Consider the following 25623-nt stretch of genomic DNA (forward strand, 5'->3'; position numbering starts at 1 on the left):
AAACGTAAAATAAAAAAGGAAATGGCAGACTGTGCCTAATTGAAATACAACCCCGGGCCCTAATAAATTTTCCCACTTCGGTCTTTGCGATGGATATGTGCGTCACTAAGCGCAAAACACAGTGGTCGCAAGTCTCACTCCAAATTGCTCACAATTTGCTAGTAGATGCACTGCAGCAACTACAGCCACCAGCAGATCAACCAGAAATCAAATATATATAACGCTACTGTAGGCGTAAGTAAGCCGTTTGGATTCTCCTATGGCTATTTTCTAGCCAAGTATTAAAGCACACTACTATGCCAGATGAGATGACGCTGAGTTATGAAAAAAATAAACGTAAAATAAAAAAGGAAATGGCAGACTGTGCCTAATTGAAATACAACCCCGGGCCCTAATAAATTTTCCCACTTCGGTCTTTGCGATGGATATGTGCGTCACTAAGCGCAAAACACATTGGTCGCAAGTCTCACTCCAAATTGCTCACAATTTGCTAGTAGTTGCACTGCAGCAACTACAGCCACCAGCAGATCAACCAGAAATCAAATATATATAATGCTACTGTAGGCGTAAGTAAGCCGTTTGGATTCTCCTATGGCTATTTTCTAGCCAAGTATTAAAGCACACTACTATGCCAGATGAGATGACGCTGAGTTATGAAAAAAATAAACGTAAAATAAAAAAGGAAATGGCAGACTGTGCCTAATTGAAATACAACCCCGGGCCCTAATAAATTTTCCCACTTCGGTCTTTGCGATGGATATGTGCGTCACTAAGCGCAAAACACAGTGGTCGCAAGTCTCACTCCAAATTGCTCACAATTTGCTAGTAGATGCACTGCAGCAACTACAGCCACCAGCAGATCAACCAGAAATCAAATATATATAACGCTACTGTAGGCGTAAGTAAGCCGTTTGGATTCTCCTATGGCTATTTTCTAGCCAAGTATTAAAGCACACTACTATGCAAGATGAGATGACACTGAGTTATTAAAAAAATAAACGTAAAATAAAAAGAAACTGGCAGACTGTGCCTAATTGAAATCAAACCCCTAATAAATTTTCCCACTTTGGTGTTTGAGGTGGATATGTGTGTCACTAAGAGCTAAACACAACGGTAGCAAGTCCCCCTGCAAATTCCTCACAATATGGTACTAGCTGCACTACTAGTGCCAGCAAGCCCAGCCACAAGCAAATAAAAAAAAAGGGTAACGTTATTGTAGCCCTAAGAAGGGCTGTTGGGTTGTTGTAGAATCACTCCTGCCTAACAGTAAGCTAATAGAACACCCTAACGCTTTCCCTGACCAGCAGCAGCTCTCTCCCTAGCGGCATCCAGACAGAGAATGATCCGAGCAGCGCGGGCAGCGGCTAGTCTATCCCAGGGTCACCTGATCTGGCCAGCCAACCACTGCTATCGACGTGTAAGGGTACCACGTCATGCTGGGTGGAGTGCAGAGTCTCCTGGCTTGTGATTGGCTCTGTTTCTGGCCGCCAAAAAGCAAAACGGCGGGAGCTGCCATTTTCTCGAGCGGGCGAAATACTCGTCCGAGCAACGAGCAGTTACGAGTACGCTAATGCTCGATCGAGCATCAAGCTCGGACGAGTATGTTCGCTCATCTCTAGTGTCAACCCCTGCTCTATAATCTAATAATCTATTATCACAGAATTTTAGGGCTTTTACCACAAGAATCAGTGGTGATGTGATGACTGGCAGACAGTTCTCATCAAGGGGATTATCCAGATTGCACATATATGAATATATTTATTATATATATGTTCATGTCCTGGCTAGCTTCTACATGCATGCCATTAGCTACATTCTTCTTATACTATGGATTTGCCATAATCTTGGATTTCACATACATGACTTAATCTTGTTTCTGGCACTGCATCAATGGCCTAGATATGGATCTGCTGCTGTATCTGTGTTGTAAGCTTAGTTTTGTTACTGTATCTATGCTGCAGACATGAATGAGTTCATCTAGGGACTCCATATACTCTTATTCCATATATTCATGCTGCTTGCGCTGTATTTTGATGGAAGAGCAAGCATTCATTTGTGGCTAAGTCTTTCAGCGTCTCTGCTGTCCCTCTCCTTCTACTGCAATCTAGTAGGGGCAGGTGGAGTCTGCGGCTATCTGAGACAGCAGGTGTAAGTGACAGGTGTATGTGACACTGTCCACACTAAATAGCACCTAATAAAGCCTGATAAACCAGGGACACTTACTCAGAGATCCAGGCACCGTGACTGTGGTAATCTTCTTATATTTGTTATCCATGGCCTCCTTCTTACTAAAATTATATTGTAAAATTATGCTCTTGAGCCAGAAGTTCTATGTGGGGTATTTCCAGAGCCCCTCCATGCTTTAGTTCCACATGCTGTTACACTGTGCAGGAGCAGTTTCCCCTCCCTCTGTGTGCTGTAACTTCATCTGTTTTCTCACTGCCCCCATTCTTGCTCGGCTCTTCGCACCTATACCTGCTGTAATCTCACACAATGGAAGGGGGGGATTGTTCCTGCACAATATAACAACCTGTAAATCTACTGCACAGAGGGGCTCCGGTAACATCCCCAGAGCTCTTCTATTTCATCATCATAATCTTAAACGTTGATTTTCGAAGGAAGGAGGATGGATAACAAATATAAGAAGTTTACCACAGTCACAGTACCTGGATCTATGAGTAAGTGTCCCCAGTTTGTCATGCTTGACTTTGATGGTAGATTTCCTTATTGGGGCCTATTATGTACCAACCAATCAAAAATCCTTGACTTTTATGCACATTATCACATGAATTTGGAGAAGAATTTTTTATGGTTAAATGGCCAAGTTTTCACCTAATAGAGGGAATTCTAGAATAGGACATTTCATACCTGAGGGGGCTGGAAGCTGGTAAAATCTAGAGTCCGTTTAAGGCGGTTTCAGCTCCAGTGATTAAGGGGTTAACATATGTCTTCACTAGCCCCACATCACTTAGAGAAGGGGCAGGGGACTGTAGGGGGGTGGAGATTTAATTTTAAAAAGTGCTCTTGCAGCGATTGGCCCCCTCTTCAAGGGGAGGTTTAGGCGGGCCTATGGGGGCCCGCCCCGGTGGTTTATAAGTTATGGGGGCACGTGGAGGGGGCCTCTTTCCTTCTACCCTCAACCCAGAGAGTGTGAAGTCTCCCACCCACCCTGCCCTCAGGTTTTAAAAAATTTTCTTTCAGGTATTTTTCTCGTCAATTCCTTTTTCTGCCGGTTGTTTCTGTTTCTTTTACAGAAGTCACAGCTTTGGCGGTTTGTCACATGCCCGAAGGCAAAACGGAGGTGCCCTCATGATGTCTGCCGGCCAGCAGCCGCCATTCGGGCGAAGGTTTTGTTTCAGAAGAAACGTAGGGCCCGTATGGGCAGAAATTTTTGTGTTTTTTGGTCGTTGGTTTTGAAGTTTATACTGTTATTTATTAAATTCAAGGTTTATTATAAAATAAAGCTGTGGCCTACCCACATACCCACAACAAGCACGGTGTGGTTTCCCTTAATGTTCGGTTTGGTGAAAATGGCGTTTTTCTTGTGGAAACGCTGGGTCAAGAGCGGAGATTTTTAACATCATGGTTTATTTTGCTAAGTCCCTACAGTCCCCTAGGGGGCAGCTTAGAATCAGGAAATGTACATTACACACATGCCACACATCCCCTAGACCCTTTGACCTCACTCCCATGTGACCCATCATGAGCAGAGGGTCTGCACCTTTCCAATTTCTCAGGTCCTGATAGAGAAGCCTCAGGCAAGAAATTCTGCTCCTCTGCATCCAGTAGGCACATAGTGGTGTCAGACATCAGTGGGGCCTTTTCTATCGACAGGTTATTAGTATAGTCTGCTTCGCTTTCTCCACTGAGAAATAACAGAACATCTGCTCACCATAAAGGTCACTGACCTTCTTCTAAAGATCGTCTGTCCTTGTTTGGAAATTAGGTCACAGTCAAGGGGACACTTTTCCAGCAACACTGTCACAAGACACGATCTATCAGAAGAGACGCCAATAACAGCGAGCATTGTGTTCAAGCTACGGCCCCCTCAGGCCATGTTCACACTTGCATTGTGGTTCCTATTCATAACATACAGTAAGACCTCTGTACCGGCTCCATTGTAGATCAGGCATCTGATTGACTTAATAATGAGTCCGAAACAGTGTCCATCAATTGCAGTCGAAAATTTAAACTGCAATATGAATCTTTGGATTTTTTTTTTTTATCTTATCAGTTGAGCACAAGTTTTTTCTTTTATTGTAGGCTACATTAAAGGGGGTCCTGTACAGAAAAGTAAGGGTTGACTATATAGAGGGTGGGGGAGAGGGAGTCCTTTACAGAGGAGAAAGGGTAAACTTTTTATGGGAGGCGGGGGGGGGGGCTCTTTATACAATGGGGAGGGGCTTTATTTAAATTTATAGTGTGTGCAGTATAGTAGAAGGTGGCATAAATAAATTCATAATGTTGGTGCTCTATTTAAACGAATGAGGAGGGCACCATATAGCTGGGGAGCACAGTATAGCAGGGGTGCTGTATGTCAGATACATGTTTTTTTTTCTTTATTTGTACTGATTTTTTTTATATTGGTTTTTATTTATTATCATTTAAGGAAATCTACCATCAAAATCCATCATAATAGACCAAGGACATTACTCATAGATCCAGGCAGCATGACTGTAGTAATCTTCTTATATTTGTTATCCATGGCCTCCTTCCTTCTAAAATTTACTTTTTAAAACTATGCTTATGAGCCAGAAGGGCTCTGGGGCGGGGTGTTACCAGAACTCCAAGCTTTAGCTTCCAGGGCTGTTACACTGTCTCTCCCTCCCCTTTCTTCCTCGGCACTTCCACCCTTCCTTGACCTAATATAATCTTACGGCTGTTACACTGTCTCTCCCTCCCCTTTCTTCCTCGGCACTTCCACCCTTCCTTGACCTGATATAATCTTACGGCAGCAGGGGAAGTTTAAGCACACAGTGGGATCTGGAAGTCCTCCGGCACAGTGTAACAGTCTGTGAAGTTGATTTTTAGAAGGAAGGGGGCCATGGATAACAAATATTGTATATGATACCACAGCCTGGATCTATGAGTAATGTCCCTAGTTTATCATCTTTGTAAAGTAGCCGGAGGTGCCTAGGCTGACACCACCCGAGCGCCTCTCAGCTTCCCCTGCTTCCCCATGCCCACCCGATGTCCCCCCTCCTACCTCTCCCCCCACTTTTAGTGTTTAAACTAGAGAAATATGACATAGTTGGGACATATGATCATCCCTTTAGTCTTTTTCTCCTGAAACATGTCTGCTCCCTTCACACTGAAGTACACCAAATACTTTCTTCCTACACCAGTCTGACTCCCTGTAGTGGGTATTTCAGGCCTCCTGATGTATCCACCAAAAGTACCCCACTGGCCGCGCCCAGTTGCATATTTTTCCAGATTCTTGCTACATTGAAGATAAAATAGTGACACTAGGATCAAGCCCTCATGCAGCTCTGCAAGCCGAAAAGTATGGAAACTGAGTTCCGAATGAGGCCTAAAATCTAGCGAACGCCATAAGTGCGAGGAAGATTGTCCCAAACGCCTCCCTGTAAGAGGAAAGCGCAATTGTACCAGTGTGTGAGGAAGATTGTCCCTAGTCGCTCGCTGTGTCCAGCAGGGATCACGTGACAGGTGACGCTTCCTGCTCCACCAGCAGCTGCCTTAGCACGGGCCGGCTAGCTGGCAGTGCCGGAGGCTGTGCATCCGGAATATGTGTCCGGTCTTCAGCTGTCACTTGGTTCCCCTCATGTACTCGCCGCCCCGCTCGGTGTTCCCGGCTGAGCACCGCTGTGGCTGCTGATCCCTCCTGGAGGTGCCACGTCTCCATAAGGCAGAGCCGCAGCCATGGACGACAAGTACAGCAGTAATGTGATGAGCAGCGGCAGGCTGGGGCCCGTGGATGCCCCGGAGTCCAGGTGAGTGAGGAGCTACTTATATAGCGCCCCCTATAGACTAAGAATAATCCTAGATTATAGATATATCATTATTAATGGTTTAATGTTGAGGTTTTACCCTGAGGGTGAAGCTTTACCATGGCAGCCGCAGCGCTGTGCCGCATTGTTGGGTCTCTGTGGTGCAGTAATGTGTGGACAATCCCTTTAAGGGTGTGTTCACACGTTCCGCTAGCATCACTATCATAACGCGCCGCTAGTGCACAGGGGGCGGGCCTCGGCGCAATCACATATGTGTTTCCCGGGAAATGCATGCGATCGATAACATGATCATATGCATTTCTCTGGAAACGCATATGCAATCATGCCGAGGCCCCTATGCACTAGCGACGCGTTATGATAGTGATGCTACCGGAATGTGTGAGCATGCCCTAAGGTGTTCAAACACATGAGAAATTCCAGAGTATATGGGGCATATTTATACACAGGTCACATGGGTATTACAGGTCACAAGTACTAGGGACTGCAGAGTATTTCTGTATTTTCACAAGTGCCAAGTACTGCAGGGTATTGGGGTAAGTTAACAAGTACCAGGTACTGTAGGGTATTGGGGTACGTTCACAAGTAACCAGGACTGCGGGGTATTGGGGTACGTTCACAAGTACCAGGTACTGCGGCGTATTGGGGTACGTTCACAAGTAACCGGTACTGCGGGGTATTGGGGTAGGTTCACAAGTACCAGGTACTGCAGGGTATTGGGGTAGGTTCACAAGTGCCAAGTACTGTAGGATATTGGGGTAGGTTCACAAGTACCAGGTACTGCGGGGTATTGGGGTAGGTTCACAAGTGCCAAGTACTGTAGGATATTGGGGTAGGTTCACAAGTACCAGGTACTGCGGGGTATTGGGGTAGGTTCACAAGTACCAGGCACTGCGGGGTATTGGGGTAGGTTCACAAGTACCAGGGACGGCGGGGTATTGGGGTAGGTTCACAAGTACCAGGGACGGCGGGGTATTGGGGTAGGTTCACAAGTACCAGGGACGGCGGGGTATTGGGGTAGGTTCACAAGTACCAGGGACGGCGGGGTATTGGGGTAGGTTCACAAGTACCAGGGACGGCGGGGTATTGGGGTACGTTCACAAGTACCAGGGACGGCGGGGTATTGGGGTACGTTCACAAGTACCAGGGACGGCGGGGTATTGGGGTACGTTCACAAGTACCAGGGACGGCGGGGTATTGGGGTACGTTCACAAGTACCAGGGACGGCGGGGTATTGGGGTACGTTCACAAGTACCAGGGACGGCGGGGTATTGGCGTACATTCACAAGTACCAGGGACGGTGGGGTATTGGGGTAGGTTCACAAGTACTAAGGACTGCGGGGTATTGGGGCAGGTTTACAAGTAATAGGTAGGGCAGGGTATTGGGAGCTGGTTGTACTTGGGACTGTTCCCCACTAGAAAGTTAAGTCCAAGAAACTCGCTGCCTCAAAAACCTTAAACCACTGGACTGAATGGACATGATGAGTTGAGTCCACAGAAACGAAGTTCAGCCGACTCCATCGTGGTCAGCTGGACTCAGTCACATGTGATGGAAAAATAGCAGAGGGAGACGAAACAGAACGGCGCTTGTAGGGTAATATTGTCCAGTTTAGAATGTGGAATGTGATTGGTCAATGCTCACCTGGTCGGGTGCTCGGCATAAGGCACAACTCTGGTTTTGGCGTGTAAGATGACGGTCTAGGGTGCAGCCAATGTCTTTGTGTTCTCCAGACTCTCCTGTAGTTCAGGAATTAGTGAAGGAGGATAAGGACAGGAGGCGCACACCGAAACCAATTATTTCTCCGAGAGTTTTATTATTAAAACGACTGTTACAGGTGATCATAAGACGTTTCTGGGAGTGAGTGCCCCCTTTTTCAAGCGAATCAAATTTGCTATTCTGGGTCCTGCTGGAGAGTCTTCCCTAAGTCTCTAGCTAATGCTGCATTAATGGGTCATGTGGCCCACCCAACCCTTTGCCCTGGGACCAGTAAATTTTAGGGACACCATTGCAAATGCCTGTTTACTTATTCTTATTTTCTGTTTTTTGTTTTTTTTTGCAGACTGACCAGATACATAGTTCTTCTTTGCTTCACCAAGTTTTTAAAGGCTCTTGGCATATTTGAGTCCTACGATCTACTAAAAGTAGTCCATATTGTACAGTTTATCTTTATATTAAAATTGGGGTAAGTAGCCATATTGTCACGTAAGTTGCTTTTGTTCCAGCCCAAATAATAATAATAATATCATCTTATTCTGCACACAAATCATGGGGACAAAAAATATTGTCATTGCTTGGAAATGGTGGGGGCTAGAGAGAAATTTCCAAGTATGCAGAAATAAGTTGATTGGAGCCTATCAGAGAACACAGATTGGTGGTGAAAAGTCTTTTTTTGTGAGAATTCTACCATCAAAATCCATCATGATTAAACCAGGGACACTTACTCATAGATCCGGGCACTGTGACTGTGGTAATCTTCTTATATTTGTTATCTATGGCCTCCTTCCTTCTAAAATCAACTTTAAAAATGCCTTTGGCGTCACATGCTGTTACACTGTGCAGGCGCACTCCCTCCCTCTGTAGTGAGATTATGGCAGACAGAGGGAGGGGGGAATTCCGGTGGGAGCGGAGGGGGAGACAGTTTGACAGTCTGTGAAGACAGAATGCGGAGGGGCTCTGGTAACACTGGTCCTTCTGGCTTATTAGCATCATTTTAAAAGTTGATTTTATAAAGGAAGGAGGCCATGGATAACAAATATAAGAAGATTACCACAGTCCCGGTGCCTGGATCTATGAGTAAGTGTCTCTGGTTTATCATGATGGATTTGGATGATAGTTTTCCTTTTACATTAATTTTACAATGTTGTATATGGATATTTGTCTCATGTTTGTCTCTTCTTTCGGCAGGGGCGCAATTTTTATGGTTTTGTTTCAAAAACCATTTTCTTCTGGGAAGACGGTTACAAGGCGCCAAGTGAGTTCTCTGTGAATGTTACTTCTTAACTACCATACACCGAGCAGAGGGAAGGAGCATTTTCTGTATTAAATAAATTAGTGGAAACAAAAATTATGTGGCAGCCTACATCCAAGACCCATTCAAACACAGGGTAGAAGAGACTCCTTGCACCTTATATCACTATCATGCACTGAGTCCCATCCCCAGGACTGTGGTCGGTCCGTGGAGAGAAGAAGTTGCACGCTTTGTGATTCACGGACCGACAACAAGCGTCTGAAACAGCCCTACATTGTATATAATAGGTTTTGTGTGTGAAAGTTGGATTTTTCATTTTACTATGGAAAGTATTTAGACTGAGAACATTGCCTTCTCCCTCTGTAGCACGTTACTGTTTAGCATCATGGTTGTACTTTAGCTCAGTATGAGGCCCACAGCACAGGAGCGTCAACACTGTAACACTATAACCGTATCAGCTCTGCGCTCACGCGGCAAGGATTCCCGTCCACTGCATTGTGCTCCATCCGTGGGATCTGACCAGCGCGCAAGTCCGTTTCTACAGGCTGAGCACATTCATATACAGGAAGCCTAAGTGGCTGTAGAAGGATTAGATCGCAGATAGGATTTGTCCGTCATTATGTTAACTCTTTATTGTGTCCTCCTTCTAGTGGATCAGTATTGTGAAACATGCTTTCGTTGGCTGTATTATCTCACTCCTGTGGTTCTTTGGCCTTACACTTTGCGGGCCTTTAAGGTAATTTACATTTTATCTTATTATTATTACTATATACTGTATATATTTTTTTCCCATGTGCTCTCCACTTTTTTGTAAACTCTGCCATCTCACTGTCTAAACAAGGATTAAAAAAGAAAATCAAGTTGTTGTATTACTGAAACCTGCAGGGACCAGCTCTTCTTGTCCAACCATACTTTTGTCTGAGCACTGCTGAGTAGGAGGACCTGCAGCAGGAGATTGACTCATCCTGCTCCCTCCCCCTCCCCTCTTCCTGTGTCTGTCAGTGAGGGCAAACAGTGGAAAGAGAGTAATAGTGGGTGGCGCAGTGAGAGGGAGGAATCTGTGTATGTATGCCGAGGACATTATGGTGAGAACAGGGAAAGGCAGAAGTTATCAAAGGAGGCAAAGATACTTGTACATATACCGTATTTTTTTTCACACACAAGATGCACTTTATAGCAAGAAACCTGCTCCTGGACAGTGTAAACTGTGAAGCTACAGCACAGAGGGGCTCTGGTAACACCCCTCAGAGCCCTTCTGGCTCATTATCATAATTGTGCAAGTTGATTTTAGATCTAAGAAGGCCATGGATAACAAATATAAGACACAGTCAAGTCAAGTGCCCCTATCGTTTATCACGATGGATTTTGATGGTAGATTTCCTTTAAAGGAAGGTGTTCCTTCAGCACTGATTGGAAAAAGCTGCCAATTTATGTCAAGGAATAAAACAACATTGAATATTTTAGAATTCTGCTCCTGAAATGTTACTTTACAAGAGAAAAAGGTAAACTCCAGCACCCTCAAACACTGTGGGGTGTAGAGTAGTGTATTATGTGACTTAACTAGATGCAGACCTCTGTAGAAGTTTTTAGCAGCCACAGATCATTGTGTATACAAAGCTCCTAGTAGTTTGGCCAGAAACTCACGACTGTGGTCAATCTATGACGCACGGACCATGTGCTGGTCAGATTTCACAGACCAACCACAGTACAGGGGTCTAGATATATGATACAAGGAGTCCCTGCTTCCCTTCACGATAATTTGGTGTTGCTGTTTTTTGGGTGGAAGCAGGGACTCCTTATATCATATATTATATGTGCACTGTCCACAGCCATCTGTTGCAGCTCTTCTAATAATGTACAATATTTTTCTGCCATTACTTTTTATATACTTATCAGGGCATTAAAAGCTGCATTAAATGTTAGTGTCTTGAACGCTTTAGATTTATGGTGATTTTTTTAATTCCCCCCCTAGGACTTTGCTGCTGTTTGAACATAGTGATATTGTAGTTATAACGTTACTCACCGTGCTATTCACTGGTTCAAGCGGAGTACCATCCAAGGTATTGGCTTTGTAACGTCATTTTTTATAACTGTTTTTACTGTAAAATGCCTAAAATGTTCTCATGCTGGTTCTGGTTTATTGGGTCATTTTCTGCTGACAGGTTCCCTTTAGAGGAAGAAACATGTCTGAGAGATTTGTCACAATAAACCGCTCACATATCCTCTGCTGTCAAGTGATTTAGTGTCCCAAATACCCCAAATGTGTGCTGTCTGTGGCATCTATTGTTACCTAGAGATGGGTCCACTGATCCACATCGGACTGATCTTGGGTGCTCCTGGCACCTGCACCCTGGACGATGCTTATATAGGGTGTTTTAGGTGTAACCATGTTCACAGACTCTTTTAATTACATCTTGCGTTAAGGCTTTGACAAGGCAAAACATCCAAGACAGGTTTACATATAAATTGTCATTGCCAGTGTATTGTAGCAGCGTCCCCTACAGGTGACCCCAGTAGTTACTGACTTTTTTTTTTGTCTTTATTTTCTTAGACTCGGGGTGCAGCATTTTTCATCATTGCTGTTATATGCCTGCTACTCTTCGACAATGATGATCTGATGGCCAAAATTGCTGAGCACCGTATCCTTTGTCCGTGGTTGAGGTTGCCTGAGGTCTGAGAGGTAGCAATATGGTCAGTGTGGACACGTCATCCATGTCTTAACATATTAAGATGACAAGTAAGCTTGACATAAGCAGCTAGCAGCAGCTACGTTATTAGGATGACTGCGCTGGTCGTGGTGATTCAAGGGCGAAGCAACAAAAAGCTCTGGTTATAAAAGGGATTGTCTACAAGTTTAAGGGTTTCGTGCCACAATAGACGCTCATCCCATATTCTCTGGATAAAAGAAAGGTTCCTGACTTTATTGGCTCCCATACATGTACACATGAGAGAGCTTCATATACATTGTCTACCCGCAATGATGTGTAATAGATGGAGGGTGCTACTTCTAGCATCAAAAGGACTGGGGAGATGATTTCCAGCTTGCCCAAGCCTTAAACATATGAAATTTATGTAATATGTAATGTGCCGCTTCTGGCCTTGGTTATTTTAGGGAAACTACGGAGACGTTCACCAGCACAGTATATGATCCGGATGCTACTGTGCAGGGTATGACAGGTAAGTAGTACCTGTAGAAGCTGTGCTGTCGCCCCTCCAATCAAATGACTATTAAAGGGGTTTTCCCACAAAATAAGTTAGGCCCTAACCACAGGATAGGGCATAACTTGCTGATCAGTGGAAATGAGAAAAGGGGGTGTAATGGGCTCGATTGTACACCAGTCAGACTCCTCGTCGCTCCCAGAGATGAGTGGAGCAGCGGAGATTGCCGAGCACCGTAATAGGCAATCTCAGCGGCTCCATAGAGATGAACAGGGCAGTCCAGACATGTTGTGCGTACTGCTGCTCCGCTGATCTCTGGGAGTGACGAGGGTTCTAACTGGGGTACATTGGACCCAGTCGGACCCCCCTGTTCATGTGATCTGTGGGGGTCTCATCGTGGGTTTCCCCTAACTTGGGAAAATCCCTTTTGAAAACCTCTATATTTTAGACTATTGACAGTGTTATTTGTCATACAAAGTCTTTCCAAAGCGGAAATTGTTCATGTTATGTGATTTCTCCATGAGGGTTTTACACTTAAAACCTGATACCACAGAGTGAGTTTGGTCCAACAAACCGCTCCGTACGCCTGCATGGTTTACTAAACCGAACCTAGAATCACTAAACTGACCTTGAAACGTCCATTCAGTTAAGCGATACTAGGTCCTGTCTGGACATCCTGGAACAAGTTTGTCGGACTGAACTTTCACGGGGGAACAGGCTTCACTCATTGCCTTGGGATGATTTAGACTATGGAAGTTTAATATAAGTAGTAAGGGAACCTATGTAGCCAGAACATGGTTATTAGTTGACTGTTTTTTCTTGTGATGAGCCTTAACACTACTCTTGTAGCTGAAGGACACCATGACAGTGCACTTACACACTTCTTGTACACTGCATTTTCCCTCCTAGGAGTTGCTGACCACAAGGTAAGATACATTTCCTTTTTTATATAATTCATCAAATTTCTGAGAAATCTGGGTGATAACTAAGGTTACATTCACATAGTGTTATAGTCTTTTGTTGTAAGGATACATCAGGTCTGTTCCTGACATAACCTTCCAATAGTGGACTAAGAAGTAGGCTCATACTGGAGGATACGTCTTCCGGTCCAGCCAGTGATTGTTCAGATATGCAGTAACATCTCTGTAACACCCAGGTTGTACACTCGGCAGAGGCCGGGGGTGGATGCATCCATCCCTTATAGGATATTATGGCCTCCACTGAGCATATTCATCGCTCAGCAGGATGGAAAGATGTAGCGTCTTTTTATTTTTCAATCCAGTGTTTACTGCGGGATAAAACATGCATTGTTCAGAGTTAAAATGAAGTTTGTCTGCCAGTATATGCCAGGAGCTTTCCTGTTGCATAAGTTGAACATATCCCAAAAAAACACATGTGAATGTAGCTTAATATGGTTCAGATCACCTGCTGACTGGAAAAATGCAGCTTTACTTTGGGGTTCATCCTAAGTTTAGTTAAGGAGGGCTCATGGGCTGAGCCCTCTTCTTCCTTGGTGGGTATCTGCTGCATTATGCAGCAAACCCTGCATAATGGCACTGATTGCAGGAGTCAACCCTTTAAAGAGAACCCGTCATGCAAAATAACCCCCCTAAACTAAATATATTTTCATAAACTGCCATTAGAGAGCATTGCCTCTATCCCTTCATTGTCCCTCTACATGCCTGTAAACCTAAGCAATGAGGTCCTAAAGCTGTATGCAAATGACCTGTGAAATGTCCAATGAAGCATTAGCATATTCAAGCTGTCCACCTTATTCATGAGTGGGAGGCACAGCCACACCCCCAGTGCATGACTGACAGCCTGTATAATGATGTGAGGCTGTATAATGATGTGCTTCCTGGTGCTGGTGGCCACAGCCCCTGCAGCCTGTGTGTGTATAGGAGAGATACAGCAGCTCCAGGCAGCCATGTTACAGCAGAACATGTCAGATTCATGTGTAGCTGATGTCTGTGTCTCTCACATGTATATTAGGAGGAAGCAGCATGTTAGCAGATGCAGCACACACTAGCCATGCTTTACTATACATTACACACAGACATGAGCAGGGGGAGGAGAGGGGAGGGGTAACAGGGGTGACATCACTGCCTCTGACCATGTGACCAGCCTCATTTACATGATAAAAAATAGATGATTTTACAATGAATAATGTATGAAATAACTAGATAAAGGCTGGGATGGGATCCTTGTGAGCTGCTCCAACAGGAAGAGGTGACAGGACTAGTGACACAGACCTGATGACAGGTGTCCTTTAACTGCCTGCCGCATGTGGGCACCGCCTTCTTGGATTGGATTGTCATTCTCATGACTCATTGGGGAGAGATGATCCATTCCCATGACAGCCTGAAGTCTATACCATTTTTTTTTTTTTTTTGAACAAAGGTTTTAAGTTTTTAAAATCTTTTAATACATAATAAAACCCATATGAATTTGATATTCCCGTGATTGTACCGATCGAAAGAATACATGGATTGTCATTGGAAGATCACAGTGAAAGCCGTAAAACCAGAGCACGAAACTGGCACAAATGCGGTTTTTCAACAATTTCGTTGCATTTAGAATTTTTTTTTTTTTTTTTCACTTTCCCAGTACACGTCATGGGGAAAAAAAATGCTGTCATTTGTGCAATTTGTTAGGCAGAAAACAAGCCTTCTGTACTTTAAAAGCAAAAAAAAAAGTTGTGAACTTTTAAAGATGGGAAGCGAAAAATGGAAATGCAAAAAAAAAAAAACTGAAAATGGCCTGGTCCTTATGGGGTTAAATTTCACAGTATAAAGAAGAGTGTATTTTTATGTAAGCAGAGATTAGTCTTGTACCTACCCAGGTCTGCCTGTATGTATTAACCTGCAGAATATCTCTCTCTAAGGAATTGGTACATTGAAGTGCACGTGTTTTCTTGTTGTTTCAGGGAGGAGTGCTGCTGCTGGTGTTGGCTTTATGTTTCAGTGTTGGTTTCCATACGGCTTCCAGAAAGTTATCCCTAGATATTGGCGGAGCCAAGCGTCTGCAAGCATTGTCTCACCTTGTGTCTGTCATATTACTGTGCCCATGGGTCATCGTACTCGCTGCCACCACCGAGGTAATGACTGCGGCTCGTGTGCTACACTACTCTTCACACTACATCTTCTGCTTACATATTACATTAAGATAAACCGAGGAGAGAGAAAGCAGATCTGTCTGCGTCTCATCACAAAGTTCAACCTCCGACTACATGAGGACCTTACATTTTATACAAGTGCCGTCCCTTTTTTTTTTTTACAAGGCTTTGTAAATCTGATTTATTTAATAAACCTGTCAGTTTACTTATTAAAGGGGTTGTCCACTTTCAGCAAATATTTGATATGGTTTGTGTAAGGAAATTCTCCAACATACTTTCCTTATCAATATCTCACGGTTTCCTAGATCTCTGCTTGCTGTCCTGCTATAAAAGCTTCTATTTTTAGTTCCAGTGGATAGAAATCTGACCATGTGATGTGATAGTACAGATTTATCCTTGTTGGAAAAGTTCAAATGTCAATCATTTATTCAAATCTATACCCATTCTGTGATCAGGAATCAATTAAGTGGCCCTACGCAGTCATTGACGGCCATCCCAGTATGCAAACTAATGGAGGGTTGTGTTCTGTCATTGTGTACCACACTCACTGAACTCCTGAGCACAAAATAAACAGGAATATAGATGACCATTATTTGCACAGACCTAAAATATCCTATATAGAGATAGGACACTTCATACAATCTGCTGAGCTCCTCCTGCTCTATAATTATATATTTATGATATGCTCAACTCCTCTTGTTCTATAACATGCTGCCTGCAGATAGGACACTTAGGCAGTTTGTATTAGTTATAGGATGGGGGATAACAAGCTGGTCAATGAGGGTCTGACTTCTGGGTCCCCCCATCAATCACAAGTTAGGACCCTCCGCAATGCAGCATACGGGAGTCCTGTCCTTACTAATGGATTTATGGACACTATGCACCAAAAAGAAGAAAGATTGTCCAGTCACCCAATCACTCCTATGGAAACCCTTGGACTCCTAAGGAAAAAGAAAGGGTGCACGCAGCCCGAGTCTTCAGCCAGCAGGCAAGACTTCGCAGATACATAAATTATAAATTCTTTTATAAATTTGGTGTGAGGCAATTCAGATCAGTTCTTTGGTGCAAAATCTGTGGCAAATCCTTGATGTGACAGACGCACACACAAAGGCTTTGTTCTTTCCTCATACCCAGTCTGTGTTCTCTCTCTCTGTTTCAGAGTAAAGTGGAGTCCTGGTGGTCGCTGGGGATGCCTTTTATCACCGTCATTTTCTCGGTCATGATTCTGGATTTCTATGTGGAGTCTGTCTGTGCCGTCAAAATGGAAATGTCTAAGTCTGCCCGCTGCGGATTCTTTGTTGTTGTCCTGAGCGCGCTGCTTCTTGGGAATTACTGGACTCATCCAATAACGGACCAACTGCGAGCGATGAATAAGCCGGCACACCAGCCCGGTACTGAACATGTGTTGTCCGGTGGGGTGGTGGTGAGCTCCATCTTCTTCTTGTTATGTAAGTATTGGTGGTAAGGATGGGAATGCAACCAACATGGGAGCCTTGAAGGAAATCTACCATCAAAATCCATCATAATAAACAAGGGACACTTACTCATAGAACTAGGTACTCACAGTACCAGGTACATGTGTTATCCATGGTCTCCTTCTTTCTCAAATAAACTTTTACAATTATGCGTTATCAGAGCCTCCTCATGCTGTAGCTTCACATGCTGTTACACAGGCTGCTCCCTTAACATTTCCCTCTGCCTGATGTAATCTCACACAGTGGGGGGGATTATACAGTGTAACAATCTGTGAAGCTGCAGCAGGGGCTCTGGTAACACCCCAAGGGTGCTTATGGCTGATAAGCATAACTTTAAAAGTTGATTTTATAAAGAAGGAAGTCATGGGTAACAAATATAAGAAGATTCCCACAGTCCCGGTGCCTGGTCTATGAGTAAGTGTTGTTGGTTTATCATGACGGATTTTGATGGTAGATTTCCCTTTAAGGAGTTATCCTCTATCCTTATAAACTTGGGTTAACTATCTGATCAGTGAGGGTTAGAGGCTGGGACCCCCAGCAATTTTACTAATTGGAGGAGTGGCATGAGGATCATAATAATAATAGTTTTTTATTTATACAGTGCACACAGATTATGTAGCGCAGCACAGAACTTGCCAAATCGGTCTCTGTCCCCAATGGGGCTCAATCTATTCAACCTACTAGTATGTTTTGGAGTGTGGGAGGACCTGGAGGAAACCCACGTAAACACAGAGAACATACAAACTCTTTGCAAATGTTGTTTTGCAGCTCAATTCACTGTCTATGGGAGCGGTCAGTGATAGGCCAGCGCTGTGCTCAGCTATTCCATCATTCCCATACAATTGAATATAGCGGCAGGGTGCATGTTCCTCCTGGAGCTCCTTCTATAACTGAGTAGAGGATCCACGTTCTTCGGATTGCTCTAGGTCCTGTAATCGTGATCGATGAGGGTCCATCTCTCGGGATCCCCGTCGATCAGCTAGTTATCCCCAATCCTGTAAATGGGGGATACATTTTAATATTGGGATAACCCCTATAAGTGTAAGGCATATATGAGAAGGCTGCAATGTATAGGCAGACATTGGCATATGTTATCCATAAAGCTCCTATCCCTCAAATATATTTCCCATGTTCTATGGTTCATCTTCATTCCTAAAAATAAACTTGCAGTTACTGTAACGGCCATGGGGTGGAGCAGTGATCTGTTGCTGCCGGCCACATTTACATTCATCTCCACAAAATCCATTACTTGCAAGACTACTCTGCTTCCTGCAAGTGCGAGGAGACGGGGCTGTTTAAGTCAGTTTTTGTGGAATGAATGACTGTTCACATAAATGCAGCTCCGAGGGATAAATGATTCCCATCGCTGAAGCACAAAATAGACACAGATTTTATGGGCTGCGATTCATAGCGGAGGCCGGTTATGTCAAGCCATCATCTTGCACATGCGGATATATTATTAGTATCATAAGGCAATGAGAAGCTCATATAACCGCAACATACAACCTACGGATCGGTAATACCACCCTGATTTTATATGGAGGTTTATATAGACAAGAAAGCATGGCCTCCTCCATGCCAGGCAGCCATATGACCCCTGTGTATGTATAGGCAGTGCTGCGTGTATGTATAGGCAGACCAGAGCATGGATATGTAGTAAGGTTTTTATCTCCTATACAAGCATACAAGATGAATTTCTGATATTGTATGATTTGGATCTGCTGACTTGCCTGTTTTGATCCATTCTAGCTGCAAACATCCTGGCCACCGCCTCCAGGAAGGGTCAGAAAGGCACGCTGGTGGGTTACTCCCCCGAAGGGACACCCCTCTACACCTTCATGGGAGACGCCCTGCACAGCACCTCACCGTCCATGCCAAGGTTTCTTAAAGATTCGCTGAAACAGATCCTAGAAGAGCACGACTCCAGGCAGATCTTCTACTTCTTGTGTCTCAATCTGGTGCGTGATATTCTGATAAGCAATCTACAAAGTGCTGTCTGTCATAGGAGCTACTTTTAGGTTCATGTCATTTGAGTTAATGGAATCACAACCACCTCTGTGTTCAGAGGAGACATAATGCCAAGAGGCCACACTAGCCTGGTGTCTGCCTAGATCATGGATAAGTGAAAGTTGTGATATCCTGTCCTAGAAGTTGGGCTAGATTATATATACCGTATATACAGGAGTACAAGCCACCAAATTTTTGTGCTGAAAGTTCCCCACTCGGCTTATATCCGGGTAAATTAAAAAAAAAACTTGCCTTTCCAACTGCCCGGGCAGGTCCTCTTCTTACTTCAATGCACTGCTCCAGGTCAGCAACTGGTCCATGCGCAAGGAACTGTTGCTGACCTGGAACCAGTGCACATGAAGTAAGAAGAGGACCTGCCCAGGGCAGCGGAATGGTGACTACTTTATTTTTTTATGTTCTGGGCATACTGGAGGCTGTCAGGCTATATTCTTTGGGGGGCTTGTTGGCTATATATTACAGGGGGCTGGGTGGCTATATACTACAGGGGGCTGGCAGGCTAGATACTGGGGAGGCTGTGACAAATGCATTTCCCACCCTAGGCTTATACTCGAGTCAATAGGTTTTCCCAGTTTTTTGTGGTAAAATTAGGTGCCCTGGCTTATACTCGGGTTGGCTTATACTCGAGTATATACTGTGTATTGTATAAAACTGGTGCATAAGTCACAATTTCAGAATTGTGCTGAAAATCTTGAGATGTAAATGAGTTGTATAAAGTCAAGGAAGTGGAGAGTTTAGAACGAGGACAATCACAGCAGAGGAGATGTTCTGAAGCAGGGAGAGCTTGACTTCGGTGCTGAGTTCCCGTGACAAAATTGGACTATACATTGGGCAGTCGTATCTGTTTGGCATCGGATATCTAATTTTTATCTTATGAGTTTCTGTATCTGAAGCTCAGTTATATTGACTTCTGATATGTCTGGTACTGAAGCTTGTGTATTGATGTGTCCAGTGCCCTGTTCTCCCCGGTTATATTAATAGTAACCGGTCAGATACTGGTGGCCCCCAATACCTGATGCGTAGTGTTTAAATGGTCACTTTTTAACAAACACATCAGTAGTACAAGGGATTGAAGTTTATAATGGCGGCTCTAGTCTATTCCCTCGTTTTATGATCTATTCATATGATTTCAGGCATTCACCTTCGTGGAGCTTTTCTATGGAGTGTGGACAAATAGTCTGGGATTACTGTCTGATGGTTTCCACATGTTGTTTGACTGCTCCGCTCTGGTCATGGGACTTATCGCTGCACTAATGACCCGCTGGAAAGCAACGCGGATATTCTCTTATGGGTAAGAGCGTGAGCTGTACATATGGTTTATAGCTGCATAATATATGCAGATCACTTGTAACCGGTATTTTGTGGCGAATAAGACGACCCCCAACTTTTCCAATTAAAATGTAGTGTTTGGCATATACTCACCGTATAGGTGCAGTAGTCTGGATGGCAGTATATGAGGATTTTACTCACTTATTATAATGTGCCACTTACGGGATATATCTTGCCAGGGCAGCGCCCCCTCACCTTGTATAACCATACCCGGCCCATAAGAGGACCCTCTTAAAATGTCATCTTCTATGAAGGAAAATACAACATCTTAAAGAGGGTGTCCGTGTTGAAAAGTCTTCTGCAATTTTTTTAGATACAACTACTTGATTCTTCCCAGGTTTCTAGATCTGTAGTCTGTATCTATATCTATCTGTCATTCTATAGGAAGCTTCTTTGTTTACTTCCTGTGGGGGGAAAAAACAGTCCCTGGTCATGTGATGTCACACAGGCGCACTGCTCATTATATTACATAGAGTAATCAGAGCCATGTGATATAATGAGGCGTGCACCTGTGTGACAGTACATTACCAGGGACATATTTAGCCATGCACCTGTGTAACATCACATGACCAGGGACATAACAAGCCGTGCACCTGTGTAACATCACATGACCAGGGACATAACGAGCCGTGCACCTGTGTGACCTCATATGACCAGGGACATAACGAGCCGTGCACCTGTGTGACATCACATGACCAGGGACATAACGAGCCGTGCACCTATGTGACATCGCATGACCAGGGACAGATTTCTATTCACTGGATGTAAATGATGAAGTCTCCTATCGAATGACAGCAAGCAGAGATAGTGGAGAATTGATACAGAAAGTATATTGGAAAATTGTATAACTTTTCATTACACAAACAGTTTCAGGTATTTGCTAAAAGTGGACAACCCCTTTGAGTTACACAGGATGCAGAACATTCTATAGAAGTGTTACATTGTTATTGCTTATTGTTTCAGGTATGGGCGCGTGGAGATACTGTCGGGGTTTATTAATGGGCTCTTCCTGGTGGTCATCGCATTCTTTGTGTTTGTTGAGGCTCTGGGCAGAATCTTTGATCCACCGGATATTGATACAGATATGTTGACGGTAAGTAGCCGTGTTCCTAATATCTAGGTCTGCTTTCTTTTGGTGGCAGTCTGGTCTGCATGTTGAACTGTCTCCTCTCTCTCTACAGCCCGTATCAGTCGGGGGTCTGCTTGTCAATCTTGTTGGTATCTGTGCCTTCAGTCATGCCCACTCCCATGGTGGGTCCCGAGGAGGAGGGTGCTCTTCTTCTCATGATCATGGCCACTCGCACCATGGACATGGTCACAGTCACGGACATGGACATGGTCACTCACATGCGGATCATGGACATTCTCACAGCCATGGACATTCTCATGGTTCAGTTGGAGGAGGAATGAATGCAAACATGCGTGGTGAGTCCAGCCTTCAGCCCGCATCACTGATTGTTAAAGGTTCCTGTTTTATAACTTTTTATATGTCCCATTCTCAGCTCCTAGGCCAGTGGACTGTACTTATTGCTCCTTACAAGATTTCCATTCTGCGTTCTGCAGGACTCCTACATAACTTACCTCGCTCTGCTTTTCTCAGGTGTGTTTCTACACGTGCTGGCAGACACTCTTGGCAGCGTGGGCGTCATAATATCTACCATACTGATTCGCCAGTTCGGGTGGCTCATAGCGGATCCGTTGTGCTCCTTGTTCATATCTGTCCTGATCTTTGGAAGTGTCCTCCCTCTCCTGAAGGACGCCTGCCAAGTGATCCTCCTCAGGATTCCTCCGGAAATCGAGAAGGGAATAAATGTCGCTCTTGAGAAGGTGAATTTCCTCTCTTGTGTCTTTTGCAGGATTCCTCTATTCTTCTTTTGCTGTGTGGAAGATTTTAAGGCTTGCTTAGATAACGTAAGAAGTCAAAGAAAGAATAAAATCTCTGCTTGCAGTTCATGCTCCCTTCCTTGGCCAAAATTGTGGGAAGAGTGCTTGTTTTGTAAATGGATTATCCAGGGAATATAAAAACTTGGTTACTTTGGGATTAATATGGCTCTGAGGGACCTGGGAGCAGCACTTTTACACTGCCTTGTAATGATGCTTTGAATCTGGGGCACAAGGTCTCCCACTCTTTAAGAGTAAGTTTGTCAAAGCATCAATTGACAGGGGGGCTGGATTACAACTGCTGTTCTAAATACATCTATCCCCTCAGTCACAGGAATGTATGACACTTCAGTACACTGTGCTTTGACTGGGGGCTGGATATCTTTAGAACAGCAGCTTGAATTTTGCCCTTTGTCACATTATGCAATGAGGCTCTTAATCTCTTGAGGTGGACACTGCGAGCGAGAGACCGTCTGAGCAAAGGAGCGTAAAGCCACTGCTTCCTTGTCCCACAGATCAGATTATTTTATCTCCGGATCAACCAGGAAGAGAGAAACAAGTTGGCTGATAACATCGCTCAGCAATGAGAAGATTAACCTCTTTGAGAATTGATAATATATTTGTAACCTCTGTTACAGTGGGGGAACTTTTATATGCAACTGCACTTAAATTCTGGGGTTTGCTTATTATTGTATAGATTTGTAAAAAATAAAATATTACGTGTATATTATTTTGTCTGAAGCCTTTGTTTAGACCCATATATTTTCTAGTCTGGTCTATTCTTTTTACAGATCTCCAATATCGATGGGCTGATATCGTATCGGGACCCACATTTTTGGCGACACTCGGCCTCCATCATTGCAGGAACTATCCATGTGCAAGTGATGTCGGATGTTGTGGAACAACGGATCATACAGCAGGTAACATTTACGGTCCCTTTCATGAGGCTGTGGTGGGGTTGTATATCCAGACGCAAATTTGTGGTGGGATAAACATCCCCATTGATGCTTATGGCGCCCGGCTGCAATAGGTGCCACACAATACTGTACCGACCATGATCTTTCCCCATGTTTATGCCTTGCGCTGTACTTCGCTATGAGTGAGCCGCCTTCATGCCTGCGTCTCTCCAGCTCCGTGCTGTACATAAGTGTAAAAGTGAGCTGCAAAAAAAACAATTCCCACCATTATTTTTAAACTGTCAGTCCCTGTTTCCTGCCCCTTCTATCCCCAAGCTGGAGGATCTAGACATTGAGGTAAATTGTGACTTTCTACAGACTATATGCCTGTTGCTCACCTTGGTCTTTCATTTCTACTTATGTCCATTTTAACTTCAGCCTCAATGACCTATATCTCCATTTACCTACTATATCCTTAGCAGATTTATCTACCATTTGTGATAGTGGGGCATGTGCAGCACAGAATTGTGCTTTTTAAATGTTTTTAAATGTATTTGTCTTCTATAACTAAATAAAATTGTTATTTTGCATTGAAAAATTTTATAGACATCCGCTTTTCTTCTTTAAATTCAAGCTATTGTACTGGGTGTCTTACAGTTTGATAGACCCAACTATATAAATATTGTTCAAACCATTATTTTTAAACTGTCGGTACCTGGTTCTGTAGGTCGCACAACCACAAAAGTCTGATGCAATCTGCAAAATGAGATTCTTATCTTTATTATTATGACACCTGCATGTTTCTAATTTTAACATGACATTGGAGGAGATATTTTTATGTTTTTGGATAAATTGATGAGATTTCACATAAGAATGTAAATTCTTAAAAGGACATTTGATGCCTACTTAATGGGGGGGGGAATAAAAAAAAATAAAAATAAAATAATCTGGTGACGCCTTATTTAATGTCTATAGGCCAATGGGAAACCTAGCTGTACTGAGCTATTTTCACCATTTAAGTGGAGTGTGCGGGCTCGTGACACACACACACACACACACACACTTATATAGAATACACGCGGTCCCCTACTTAAGGACACCCGACTTACAGACGGACCCCTGTGACCTCTGGTGAAGCTCTCTGGTGCTTCACTATAGTCCCAGGCTGCAATGATCAGCTGTAAGGTGTCTGTAATGAAGCTTTATTGATAATCCTTGGTCCCATTACAGCAAAAAATTTTGAAACTGCAATTGTCACTTGGGCAAAAAAAATTTTGTCTGGAGCCACAATTATAAACTATACGGTTTCGACTTACATACAAATTCAACTTAAGAACAAACCTATGGAACCTATCTTGTACATATCCCGGGGACTGCCTGTACTGTACATAGTGATACTTTGTTGTGTAGCTGATACCAGACAGTTTTCAAGGTCTTTCTAAAGTCTTAGCAAAGAAAGTGTAAGTACAAAAGACTTCACACAATGATCCGCTGTCTGTATTCCCACAGGTGACTTCGGTTCTGAAGGACGTTGGAGTGAATAACCTCACCATCCAGGTGGAGAAGGAAGCCTATTTCCAGCACATGTCCGGCCTCAGCACCGGCTTTCAAGACGTCCTGGTGATGACCCAACAGATGGACACTATCAAGTATTATAAGGATGGGTCGTACATCATGTGACCCGCGCGCAGTATTCCTCCTGTGTACCACGAGGGGAACCACAGACTTGAACCTAAATGTACAAATTCATATGTTGTATAGACGCGGGTTTTATACATGGACCTTTTTCTTGTCTTTATGTAGAGTCAATCAGGATGTTTTTATACAAATGTCATAAAGCGGAATTTATCATTTAGTTCTTTATTTTGGCTTTACAATGGAGACGACTTACTGGATCCTGCGCGTATCGTATCATATAGAAAGATAAGGCCGACAACCAATCTACCATTCCCAGATTTTCTTCCTTTAACCCTCCCAAAGGATTTGCCTTTAAATTGCACCAAACCACAGATGTTTTTAGCATAATGGACCGAATGGAACGTTTTATGTGTTTATTATGGAATCTAATATATTTTATTTTTGGCCTTCTTTTTTCCCCCTTCCTTTGCGTTGTGCCTTTCAGTAAAATATTGTGCCCTGAGGGGTCCATTGGAGGCCGCTGTCGGGGCTGTGAGCGATAGCGGTGACAAGAATCCACTTCATTTGTTATAAACCGGTTAACGTGGACAACGCTACAATGTTACCAGGTCTAAAACGACGTCTTGGAGGTTAAATGGACCAATGTCTTCGATGTAAAAGTGCTCCTTTTCTATAGGGATGTGGGACTTTAAGAGATAAATATTTATAACTAGGATATATTTTTCTATAATTGTTCAATAAAACATCCAGGCACAAGACCTTCTCCCAGGGATCCTCATTCTTCTCTAGTGAAGATGTTCAGAACCAGGCGCTAATAATGCTGAGGTCACACCCAGCAAAACATCTTTTCCCAGCTGTTTATGACCCTAAAATCAGATGCTTTGACTTTGGAAATCGTGGGCCAAGTTGAGATCAATAATTGTGTTGCTACAAATGTAATAACCACAGTGCAAGAGGATGGGATTTGCCGGCCTTCTAGGGAATGCACAAACTATTTAGACAATTTATCCTCTATCCACACGATGGGGGATAACAACCTCCTTAAAGAGAACCCGTCAGGCAAAATAACCCCCTAAACTAAATATATTTCCATAAACTGCCATTAGAGAGCATTGCCTCTATCTCTTCATTGTCCCTCTACATGCCTGTAAACCTAAGCAATGAGGTCCT

The 25623-nt window shown here is 43.7% G+C and overlaps 1 protein-coding gene across 1 annotated transcript; it reads left to right on the plus strand.

Annotated features, from left to right (window-relative positions):
- The first annotated feature begins 5570 nt into the window (after positions 1-5570).
- On the plus strand, positions 5571-25211 carry SLC30A5 (solute carrier family 30 member 5). The gene is made up of 16 exons (XM_072137496.1): positions 5571-5951; positions 8027-8149; positions 8872-8938; positions 9586-9671; positions 10908-10995; positions 11487-11574; positions 12944-13020; positions 15021-15191; positions 16369-16657; positions 18434-18642; positions 19843-20000; positions 21002-21131; positions 21220-21463; positions 21639-21865; positions 22711-22839; positions 24325-25211. The coding sequence occupies exons 1-16, from the start codon at positions 5881-5883 to the stop codon at positions 24493-24495; spliced, it is 2328 nt and encodes a 775-aa protein (XP_071993597.1). The 5' UTR covers positions 5571-5880; the 3' UTR covers positions 24496-25211.
- Positions 25212-25623: the final 412 nt, after the last annotated feature.

This window comes from Engystomops pustulosus, chromosome 1 (assembly GCF_040894005.1).
Source record: "Engystomops pustulosus chromosome 1, aEngPut4.maternal, whole genome shotgun sequence".
Classification (NCBI taxonomy): Eukaryota; Metazoa; Chordata; class Amphibia; order Anura; family Leptodactylidae; genus Engystomops; species Engystomops pustulosus.

Bases quoted from the DNA above. Each gene is read 5' to 3' on its own strand.
- SLC30A5 (XM_072137496.1), top strand. From the start codon at position 5,881: ATGGACGACAAGTACAGCAGTAATGTGATGAGCAGCGGCAGGCTGGGG. The intron at 5,952-8,026 runs GTGAGTGAGGAG...TTTTTTTTGCAG, and splicing joins GTGGATGCCCCGGAGTCCAG to ACTGACCAGATACATAGTTC. The intron at 8,150-8,871 runs GTAAGTAGCCAT...TTCTTTCGGCAG, and splicing joins ATCTTTATATTAAAATTGGG to GGGCGCAATTTTTATGGTTT.